The sequence below is a fragment of the Oryzias latipes genome, chromosome 14 (genome assembly GCF_002234675.1).
Source record: "Oryzias latipes chromosome 14, ASM223467v1".
Lineage (NCBI taxonomy): Eukaryota > Metazoa > Chordata > Actinopteri > Beloniformes > Adrianichthyidae > Oryzias > Oryzias latipes.
Genome location: NC_019872.2, coordinates 23,604,539 through 23,616,657, shown reverse-complemented (window position 1 = coordinate 23,616,657; position 12,119 = coordinate 23,604,539). Strand labels below are relative to the sequence as shown.

Genomic DNA, 12,119 nt, shown 5'->3' with positions numbered 1-12,119 from the left:
TGTTGCTTTTTTTTTAAATTAGGAGGGGGGTAGTGAGCAACACCTCTGGGGGTCTCATTGGCCACCTCTTAAATAGAATTAAAGGATGCAGTGAAGCCTTTGGGAGTGATGGACTGAAATGTGTCTCTGGAGAGACGGCAGCTTGGCCTCTGCCTACCAACTTCATCAAGCTCCGCCCATTTAAAAAAAGAATTTCTGCACGTTTCGCCATTTACTATTTTGTTGTTTCTTTAATGAATAGAAAAAAAACATACATTTTTAATCGTTCTGATAATGGCATTCAAATAAAAAAAGAAAAAATCTGGCAAATCTTGCTCCAAGCTTTTTCTTTCATATCTCTGTTCTGATTTGTGTTATATAATTCTGCACAGACTACAATTAATAATTCCTCCTCTAAGATCAATTTTCAAATGGTTGTTGGTACTTCCATGAATTAAAATGGAAACTATTCATATGTCACTGAGTCCCTGATTGGTCAAAGTTCAACCTTGTTTAACTTTCAATTCTCATTCAATGGCTTGAAGGCGGTGTGAACACAGCTTAAAGCCACCGTTAGCTTAGCCAGTTTTTTTATGACTCATCTTTTTCACAATTCATTTCTGACTCAGCTTTAAAGTGTAAAAATCCAAAGAAAACCATGTAAACATGGAAAAATCCAAATGAGCAATCATCTCATATAACCAGCATCTTTGCATGTTGTCTGCTTAACAGAGCTTCATGCTGCTTTTCTGTATCTTTATTTCTCTTTTGATTTACTAAAAGAAAAGTAAAAGCTTCATCAAAAATCTTCATCAGTGTTTGAAGGCGACCGCTGGTCCATTGGATCCTTGGTTGCTCTGTGGTGCCTCCCAAAATGTTTCCTCCTTTTTTCCTTTAATAATCGCAGCATTAAATCTACACTGAGCAATCCAACATCAATGCTTTTGATTGGAAAAAACAGAGGAAACGCAGAATTTCTCCACAGAGTTGTTCTTCTTTGACCAGAAGATCTTTTCAAAAGCTTTGATGTTGTCTTATCCGACTTGGTTCCATTATATATTACTTGATGCAGTAAAAAGAAAAAGTTAAAGACATCGAGAATACTGCAGAATCAAGATGGTTTGCAAAGTGTGTTGTTGCCGAATTTGGAATTAGATTGGATAAGTGGAAGAAAATCACTGACGGATTTTGTTATAAATTCTTTTTTCAGCCTCATCTTTTTTTTCCAAAGTGAAGCTTAAGGTAATTCTGCACTAACACAAACTGCAGCTGCTCAAGTTATGGACTTTTAAAGTCCCTATACACTTCCAGCATATACAGGAAGTACACCTAAAAAAAACATTCTACATGGAGCAATAACCTGGTGGAACATGGGGGTTTTTTGAGATGTGATTTAAAAGTAAACAATGAGCAGACTAGACTGATATGAAACATTTGATGAGGACTCAGTAAAAAGTAAATAAAGACTTGCAACTGCAGACTTGATCAATGGAATTCTACCTGAACTTGTCAATCAATAGCCTATCGCTTTACCTCAAACTCAATTCTTTGAGTTTGTGATTGGTTTTAAAAATGAAGTTTTCTACCATTTGTACTCTGAAACTCAAACCCATCCATCCATTTTCTTAACCCGCTGTATCCCTTTTGGGGTCTCTAGGCTGCCAGAGCCTAACCTGGCTACTGTTGGGCAAAGGCAGGGAAAACCTTTGCAGATCGCCAACACACAGTCATACACCCATACACACTGACAGCAAAGGGACAATTTAGGGTAACCAACTAACCTATGAAGCATGTTTTTGGGCATGAAAACTGGGAGATCATGCAAACTCCAATCAGAAAGGTCCTAGCTGGAACTTGAACCGGAGTCTCCTCGCTGTGAGGAAAAAGCACTAATCACTGTTCCACTCAAAAAACAAACAGTTACTTTTACAGTTTCGTTTTACTGTGTATACTAGAACTGGTCAGTAATTTCAATTTAGCTTTATCAGCTTCATCTGGAAGGCCAAAGTTTCTTAATTCTGGTGCGGTGAAGGGGGACTCTGCCGTCCCAGGAGCTTTTATTAACCCTCCCTTTATCCCTGTTATCGTCTTCTCATGAACTCCACGAAGCGTCAGCTATTTACCCAAGGGACTAATTAAATTAGAAACTGTTGACAAGTGTCTAGTTGCTGGAAAACGATCTCATTAGGATCAGTTGTTTTCGGATAACAGTAACCAGTATTACTGGTCTCTGTAGTAACTTAAACAACAAAACTGTTGACCATAATGGGGGAACGTTAAATCCCCCAGGCTTCTGGTTTGTCTTTCAGTTATCTGTGTATTATTATTTTGGGGCCAGCCGTTTTTTGCAAAAAAACAAAAAAAAAAATTTTTTTTCATTGTATGTAGTTATTTTTACAGAGAGATCTGAAACAATTTGTTGGCTGAAAATGCAGAAGCTTTTTACTTAACCATTTGAGGCCAGAGCTGTGAGGAAAGGGCTCCAAACACTGCGCCGTGCAGCCCACCTTGTACTTGTGGATCTAAAATACTGGCTTATTTGTTCGATTGTTCAGTTAAGCTACAATAGATCTTTGGAGACTAGACCAGTCCAAACCTAGTCCTCAAGATCTGGTACTGAGGTGTCTCCTCGTTCTGACTGTTTGACACCTCATCCATAACCAGAAAACAAGAAAGCAGGCAGGGTGGTCATCGTGAAAACTGGCATCAAAAGTGGTTACAATCACACACACACACACACTCATGTGCACAAGAGAAATATTTGCTGCAGAAATTACTGTCCACACCACTTAATTCTACCCAGTAATGAATATACAACAAGTTGACAATAAAGTTAAAATGTGCCTCAAAATTGTTTTGGGGCTCTTGTTTTTGACCTTTATTGCAAGTGACTAATACTTGAATTCAACAACTACTAAAACAGGTTAATTTACACTTTAGTCTGCATTTTGTTACACTCTAATTTACAAGTTTATTGTAGAAACACATTTTTTGGTTTAATAAAACCAGACACCAAACGAACACACAAATAAATACAAAAAAGATGGAAAAACAGATTGATTGATTTTTTCCAGATTACAACAGTTTTAGATGAATAACAAAGCAGGATATGTTAGGAGCATATCTTATGCAAAACATGTCAAAGGAATCATTAGAGCCAAAACCGAACTCTACCCATCAAGTACACAAATTCACTTACAAGCAGTAACTGACTCAACCAAGATATGCAACATTTTTTAGCCATGCTTTTCACACATAGAAAAAGTTTTATAGATAACTCAATATTATATATACTTACACATTACCTGAAACGGGACACAACCTTTTTGGACATTAACAACTTTGACAAAAAATGTCGGATTTCTTTGGACTGTACCCCGTAAATGATGGGGTCGAGAGTGCCAGGGAGGATATGAAACATGAAAGCAGTGATGCTCCTGTAATAACTGTACTCAGGGAAGCGATGCAACAAAATGTTGATCATTCCACAGGCAAACATAAGGAAATACGCCACTAAGTGAGTGCTGCAGGTCTTCAGGGCTTTGCTGTTCAAAGACTTGTTCTTGCTGGTCAGACAGACCACGCTGATGCTGGTGTAGGTGAGGACCATGCATCCGATGGAAGAGGTAAGGAGGACCACGGTGAAGGTGAGGCCGTAGATGTTGTTGATGACCACACTCTCACAGGACAGTTTAAACAGTGAGGCGTTGTCACAGTATGAGTTTGAGATCAGAGTCCTGCATCGGTTCAACCGGATTGTCAGACCGAGCAGAATGCTCACCAAAACAAAGGCCACCCCCCAGGCAAAAACAGTCAGCTTCAGCACCATCCTGTTGGTCATGATGTTGGCATATCGCAGAGGGTAACAGATGGCCACATACCTGTCAAAGGCCATAATCATGAGCACAGTGTGGGAGGTGGTACCAAACATGTGAGAGGTGAAAGCCTGAAGCACACACTCGTAGTAACTGATGAGGCGCTCAGAAGGGGGCTTCAGGATGTCTGACAGCAGACGGGGAATCATGTATGTGTTACCAATCACATCGCTGACCGACAGGTTGCAAAACAGCAGGTACATGGGCTGATGGAGGTTTCTGTCTATGATTATCAACACTAAAATGCCAACATTGGTAAGCATGATGAGCAGGTATATAAATAGAAAAAGGAAAAAGACTGGATACTTGGATGCCTCTGAGACATTCAGGCTCTCGAGCTGCAGGTAATAGCTGTTCAATGTGTAGTTTTCCATTGACCTATAGGACAGAGAGATTTTTGGTTCGTGAAACATTAAACATATTAGAGACCGATATCATATAAAAAACTTAGAGGATAAATATTTGTTGATGACATCCTTTTCTGTCTGTTATTTTTACCTAGTTTGTCTTTTCCTCGCCTTCATTCCAAACAGCGAAAAGTCTGTCAGCAGACCCAACCTCTTCTGCGTATTTATGAAGACATGGATCAATCTCAAAGGACAAATAATGTAACTTGTAGCCATAGAAACAGTCAACAAACCTTTGGACTAAAATAGTCAAGTTTCCTCATGAAAAACTACAAAGAAAGTTTAGAGTTCACAATCATTCAAAATAAAAATAGGGATAATGCTAGTATGAGCATCCAAGATGTTTGTGTAGTGTAATCATGTGATGATCACTAATGACAACCGGATTAATGGAACATCCATGCACCCCGTTCCTAAAACTGCTGGTGAGATAAAACCTGTCCAGTCTAGCGAGGCTTAAATTCCCACCCACAATTCTGGCCCATGTGTACTGTCTGGTTTGGGGATTATTTAGCCCCCAAACATCAACCAAAGGATAGTCAGAAACAATCTTTTATAAAAACGAAGAAGACTGGAAGAAGACCTGTTCTATCTAAAGTAAAAATCCAATGTCCAAAACAAATCTGTACAGCTACTCATGATTCACTCAGATTTTTCTGTTGAAGGACATCAAGGAGATCAGTGGGAGAGTTTCCTGCTAAATCCTCCATGGAGTACATTACAGTCAGCTCTGTTTTTAACTGAGAAAGATCAAAAAGTGCTCTGCGGCTCTGTGTCAAACTGGAAAAGGCTGCAGGTGACTTCCTGAAACTTCTGTCCAATCAGAAGGTCTGAATACTGTGACGCTTTCTAAGCCTGCTAGAAGGCTTAGAAGGCCCTGCTGACACCAACTCAAAATTTGATTGGATGAAGGAAATAAATGCCCGACATTGATTTCGCATTAGGAGGCTTTCCTCCTTTCCTGGGGAACTCCTGGGTGGTTATGAGGTGCTGTTTGGGGCTTTGGGCACTCTTTTGGGGTGGGGGTGGGGCGCTGGCTGCTCTCCTGGTTGGGCTGGAGGTTGCACTCTCTGTCACCCCCCATGCCTCCCTGCTCTCTGGCTTTGGGGGCCCCCGTGGTGGTCCTGCGGGCCCTGGCCTGGGTGGTGGATGTGATCACCCTGAGGGCGGTTGTTCTCTATCTGCTGCCGTGCGGGTGTTGGGGGGTTCTGGCTGCTGAAGGGGGCGGGGGTCTTGGTGTGGGGATGGCTGGGCACTCTCCCTCCTTCTTTTTACATTCCATCATCCATTTTAGAAGAACATAAACACTCACTTGAGCACAGGTGTTAGCTCACCTTTGCACAAATAGTTTGCGTGATTGAATGAAATGTTTCCCACTAGTTGGTTTGAATGCATAGGTATGCGTGTGTGAACATTATTTGTATTGTGTACATGTTGACATGTGAATGTCTTTGGAGCCAACAGGTATGTTTGTGGCATTTGGGTGTGTGTGTGGACAGGCCCCGCCTTTATAGACTTGTAGTACACCTGAACCTCACTTTAATGAGTATAACCATCCAGCAACTTGTTACTTTATGCTGCTTCATGGTGTTACACCCCCCCCCCTTCTATAATCACCCTCCTATCCTCCCCTCTCTAACATCACTCTCTCTTCTTTCCTCCTTTCCTTTCCGTCCTGTCCAACACAAAATATTTTCAAATATGATTAAAATGAATAAAGTTTGTCCTAAAAAAAAAGTACCATTAGGAAACCAAAACACACGTGTTGGGGATATCCCAAGAAAGTTTTGAAATCATTATGGGACGGCCACACGACCTATGGCTTTGCGGCCGTTTTGTGGCGAACTCTGAGAATTGACGAATTTTGTGTTTTGCCGCAATATGGGAAAACGTGCTTTTCACGAAATTGCACACACTTGCTGCCAGCTCCAGTCTACGAACACCACGGCAGTTTCCTTGACCTTTAACCTTTGGAAAAGGCCGCCAATCCTGCACTTTGAAAAAAGCCCTTTTAGCACCAGATTCGATTGAATATTCATCCTGGTTTTTTTAAGAGATCGTCTTGTAACTTCTTAGGCATCCATAGCAAAGTACTGTGGACAAAATGTTGGAATTAGAAGTTGTAGACTTTAAACGGCGTGTCCGTGGCTAATTCCCAACCGTTAGGATCTTAGCTAGCTCACAAATGTTTATTGGAATGTCTTGAAAGTGAAATACGTGATTTCCTGGCCCACTCTGAACAAAACAATGTAACCTACAACAAGATCGATAAAGGAAGATGGGCGTTGTAAACAAAAAAACGTTGCCAAAAGAGGTGCTGACTCAGCAAAAATCAAAAAGTTTGGAATTTTCTTTTTTGAGAATTAACTAACGAAACCTATATATCCTTGTCGGTGATATCCAGGGGAAATTTGAGATCATCACAGGATGGCGACACGACCTACGGTTTGGTGGCCATTTTGTGCCAAAATCTGCGATTAAGCCATTTTCACGTTTTTCTACAACAAAGGAAAGAAATTTTTTTTCAAGCAATTTTCACAAATATTACAAACGTGGTGTGCTGCAAGCTGAAGTCTACCACCAAAAAATATCCGTTGCTAAGGACATCCAAAAGTTTACTTCTTCCGTTTCGTCTGAAACTGATGTCGATCTGTTTGTTATCCCCAGGTGGCCAAAATCTAAAATGGTTGCTATGGAGAAAAAATCAACAGAAAAGCCACCATTTTGAAAAAGTGTATTTTCTAACTTATTACATGTAGCTCTTGCCAATGGAGCAATGTGTTTTTCTGAGTCAGTTCATCATGCTGATCGCAATGCTAGCACTTTTAGCCACATTAGCATAACTAGCATAGTTAGCATAATTAGCATCTTAAGCAATGTGTTTTTCTGAGTCAATTGTTGATGCTGATCGCAATGCTAGCACTTTTAGCCTCATTAGCATAAACAGCAAAGTTAGCATAATAGCATCTTACACAATGTTGTTTTCTGAGTCAGTTGATGATGCTGATTATGATGCTGGCACTTTTAGCAAAATAAGCACAACCAGAATATTTACCATATGTAGCTTTGCCTAGCCTTGATCAAAGGTGGGCGCTGAGGGCGGCAGTGCTGCATAGAGGTGGGCAGCGAGGGCGGAGGCGGTGCTCAGAGGCGGGCAGCGGGTACGGCAAGCGCCTGCAGGCCATACAACGCCACATGCGGCTTTAATTTTTTTTTCCTACTGTTTAATAGTTCACATCCGCCTACAGTAGGAGGAGGCTTGGTGTGAAATGTCAAAGCGGCGTAAATCTGGTGAATCTTGCTCCAGGCTTTTCTTTTATGGCTCTATTCTGATATCTGAAGGACTCTGTGTCATAGAATTCCAGCCAGGCTCAAACCGGAATTATTAATTTCTCTTTCATGATCAATTGTCAAACTGTTGGTACCTCTGTGAGTTAAAAGAGACGCCGTCAATTCATCACAAGTAAATCTGAGTCCCTGATTGGTCAAAGTTTAAACCGGTCTAACTTTGAATGCTCATTCAATGGCCGCAAGTTTTATAGGAAGAGCTCAAAACTGGTCATTAAACTTGACCACAAGTACAGATGTCCTGATCCTGAAGGCCCTGAATGTAACTCTAAGGAGTTTGATCACAGTATTTCTTATTCAGCAGATCTGATCCAAACCCTCTCAGGATAACCATACCACCAAGATTCCAGTCACTCTCGAGTTTTCTTTTGTATTTTTTATGAGAAATCAAGAAGAACTCTTCAATGTCCTCCTCTTCCTCAAGTAATCCTACAGGCATCTTATAAGCACTTGCGTATTATGTGAACACCCAATGCATGTAGTATTGCGCTTTGGAGTGTGGAGCCAGTGGGCACAAATCACCAATGACTGGAGTGCTGCCTAAAGGGCATGTTCAGGTTGATTTACTACAGCCACCTTAATGAATTTCATCATCCTCAGTGTATAAAAAAAGGTGTTTATGTTCTACATTGTCAGGTCATCTGTTGTGTTGAAGTTTATTTATTAAAGGTTTAAGTATCTGCCACCAAGCCTGGTCCTCTGCATTTTGGGTCCTATATGATCAGCACGTAAGCCCATAAAAATAGTTTGTGAAGACACAATGTTGACTGATTTGCACCATGTTTTTAACAGTTTGCTAACTACCTTGATCAGTGGTTTAATTACATGACATACTGTAGACTGAAAATAAGAAATCATATTTTTGTGAGACTTAACAGTGTCACAAGTGTTTAGTTACAGGTAACACAGTTTTTGTCTTTAGAGAAAAGCACAAGGATTGTTCCTGTTAAACTGTTGCTTTGATGTACTTTTTAGTCAACTAATAAATTAAGCAACAGTCATGGTAAGTGTAGGGAGACGTTACAAATGTTTATCCATTAGGGTTCCGGGAAAACAAAGATGAAAACTTTAAAGCCAGCTGTGAAGAGGAGGTCTGAAGGTTTTAAGCACTTTCTTCAATTAAAATTTAAGCCCATCGAGACGACTGGTGATGTGAATTTGGGCTATACAAATAAAATTGAAGTGAATTGTAAATCTTCAACAGTTCAACACCAGGTCTGGAATTGGTGGAAGATCCCCTAATGCCAAGAAAGCTAATCTGATAATGGGGGGGGGGGGGGGGGGGGGGGCAGTTATGCTGCAGGGTGCAATAGAAGTGCGTGTTTAGTCTTGATGAATATGCGGTATGAGTGTTTCTGGCCAAAAACACAAACAGCCCGGAGGAGAAAATGCAGAATAACAAAGCTGACAGAACATGATTTACATGACTGCAGCATGTGTTGTGTGTCCACGTTCAGAGCATGTGGAGGGCAGCAGCACACTGACACAACTTTATGCACAAATGTCTTCAGCCAGTGATAGAAGAGATAGATAAGAGTTTATTGCCATTTGTACTTTTCAGAACAAGTACATTGAAATTTTTTCCTGGAAGCGCTCAAGTCTAAAGGAATTACAGAAAACAACAAAACAAAATTTGAACAAGGATCATAATTAAAACAAGAAAAAAGAATTTAGAAGAAGTGAAAAAAGGAATGAATTGCAGTAAGAGGCATTATGAAATCATAACCACACATTGTTGCATTATTGTCCCAACTTTTTATAATCGCACAATGTATTATTGTTATGTCACGTTTTGTGACATATTGTAATTTTTCATTGTTCTCATTGCACTCAGTGTCCCGGCAGATCAACAACAGTTTTGGTTTGTGCGGATGAACAGTTTACATAAACTCTATAAACAAATTGTGTGGCAGGGAGAATTATTTCCTTCACTGTGTTGTGTGGTCCAGTCTTCCTTTTCTTCCCTCCCATGAAAGACATAGCATCTTCCCATGGACACCCTTTACCATGCATGGAGTCTGTACCAGCTCCACCTAGTTTAAAGTGTTCTGAATCCAAAAGTGAGGTAGTGCTGCCACCACATGAATGATTATGCTGGTTGGAAGCAAACTGAGCTGAGGCAGGTAACATGGTGGCAGGTGTGTTCTCCATGTTACTGATGAATGCACAAAAGTGTTAAGCAGCTTTGTTGGGAAAAAGCTGACATTCTCTGAGGAGGAACACACCGCCATCTACCACTGAAAACAAACAGCAAATAGCCTACAGGGTTTCCCTACTGTTTGTACAGCCAAGTCTGCAACAGACAACACACTGGCCCACAAGCCACATATAATGACAAAGTCTAGTGTGTCCTCTGCTGTGTGATATGCTAACTGTTACTCTGTGCTAGTGAGCACTTCAGAGACCTCTCCAGTAAAACTGTAAGCATGTGTAGATTAAATAACAGGATACAATAATCATGTTATTTGTTCTGTAAAATAAAGGTCTGGATCATTAGAATTTTGGAGCTGGAGGAACATACCACCTCGCTTCCCTACAGCCAGATTCCAAAACCCTCGATTAAACATTTTTAACGACAATTTTTTTATTTCCTCTGTTTGAAATCTCTATTTTTTTTTACCTTGGAGACAACCACCAACCTCAGTGATGCTGTTTTTTTTACTGTGCTGAACAAACACTTGATTTAATATGAACTACAGTTTGGCCTCCATGTTTCATTCTTCTCTGAAGCACAGTTTCTGAAGAAAGCACAAATTTCCTAGCCTGAATGATAAAATCCTGCATAGATTCTGAGTGCTGTATCCATACAAAGGCTTTTTGTCAAACTTCAAACAGCAGGTTGTTCAGAGTTCGTTCTTCCTTCTGAGGTTTTATCCCTCCTGTCCTACTTCTGTCATTTCACATCAATTGCAAAAACCTTCTTGTTGAAGGCGGCAAAAACCTTCTGCCGGATCTCTTTGATCTGCAGCCCATAGATGACGATGTTCAGAGCGGGCAGCGCCACGTGGCCCAGCACCGACGCAACCTTCCTGTGCTGAGAAAGCTGCGGAAAGCGATGCATGATGACGATGATGAAGCCAGACACCAGCAGCATCAGGTACACCGCCAGATGGGTGGAGCAGGTCTGCAGAGCTTTGCTGTTCAGCGCCTTGTTTCTGCTGCTCAGACACACTGCGATGATCTTCAGGTAGGTGAGGGCGACGCTGACCATTGAGGAGCCCAGCAGCAGCACGGTGTACACCAGGCCGTACACGTTGTTGATGAGGACACTCTCGCAGGAGAGGCTGAACAATGACGCGTTGTCACAGACTAAATTGAACACAATCTGCCTGCAGCGGGACAGGCGCACGCTCAGACCCACCAGAATCCCCACCAACACGCAGGCCGACCCCCAAGCAGCCCAGGACAGGCTCGCCACCATCTGGTGCGTCATGACAGCAGCATACCGCAGTGGGTTGCAAATGGCCATGTAGCGATCAATGGCCATGATCACAAGCACAGTGTGGGAGACGCTGGCGTGGAGGTGGACGCAGAAGGCCTGAGCGGCACACGCCCAGTAATGGATATACCGCTCTGAGCTGGACAGGAGCAGGTCTTTGAGAAGGTGTGGCAATATGATGGTGGCTCCAAAAGCATCGTTCACAGTCATGTTACAGAGGAGCAGATACATGGGCTGATGGAGGCTGCTGTTGCAGAGGATCAACACCACCATGCCTATATTGGAGACCATTATAAAGATGTAGAAAAGGAAGAGGAGGATGAAGACAGGGAGTGAAGACAGAGGAGTCACATTCAGGGCCTCCAGGATCAGGACTTCTGTACTTGTGGTCCAGTTCTCCATCTTTCTTCTGTTGGCTCAAAGAGTTTGCTGGTCTGACAGCAGGTGAGTCACAGCTTTGAAAAGATTCTTTTCCATGTTTACTCTTAGTCGCAATTTAAGTCCTTCTGCATCTTCTGCAGTCTCTCATCAGACAGACGATCACATTTCACTCATCAGAGGGACAGAAACTGACATGAGAACCTTCAAATATTAAAGAAACGTCAGCCTCTTCACCAGACGTCGGCCTGGAAAAAAATGAAGAAAAGAAAGTAAAAACATAATCAGGTCTCTAGAAACGGGATGATATACAGATCCACTTTATTGGATTTGTTCCAAATGTGAAACAAAACCAAACATCTCCTGCAGATTGTCAGTGAAGCTTCTCATTCCTCCTGCAGAAGGCAGCAGCTGTGCCTCTGTCAGTTCAGGCTCATGCAGCAGCCCCTTTTATCTTCAGGAGCACTGACTGAAAAACCACCTCACTTCCTCAACCGTTGCCAGGCAACCAGTTCTCCTCTTGTTTCTTCAATATTTAGCAGATTTTTCAAAAAAATATCCTAAAACTTTAAGAACGGACTCTGGCTTTCTGCACTTTCTCTGTTTTTTTTTTGCTTTATATAAATTACATTTTAAAGATTTTGAACGTTTGCTGTTTTTAGGAACCCAAAACAATGGCATTATTTTTTCAAA

The 12,119-nt window shown here is 41.5% G+C and overlaps 2 protein-coding genes across 2 annotated transcripts; both read right to left on the bottom strand.

The window, feature by feature from the left end:
* Positions 1-2,893: 2,893 nt before the first annotated feature.
* On the bottom strand, positions 2,894-4,228 carry LOC101160093 (olfactory receptor 52N2). Its single transcript, XM_004076747.3, has one exon. The coding sequence runs from the start codon at positions 4,226-4,228 to the stop codon at positions 3,281-3,283; it is 948 nt and encodes a 315-aa protein (XP_004076795.1). The 3' UTR covers positions 2,894-3,280.
* Positions 4,229-9,127: 4,899 nt separating this feature from the next.
* LOC101159845 (olfactory receptor 52D1-like) lies at positions 9,128-11,829 on the bottom strand. The gene has a single exon (XM_004076746.2). It carries the CDS (start codon positions 11,448-11,450, stop codon positions 10,503-10,505), a length of 948 nt encoding a protein of 315 aa, XP_004076794.1. The 5' UTR covers positions 11,451-11,829; the 3' UTR covers positions 9,128-10,502.
* Positions 11,830-12,119: the final 290 nt, after the last annotated feature.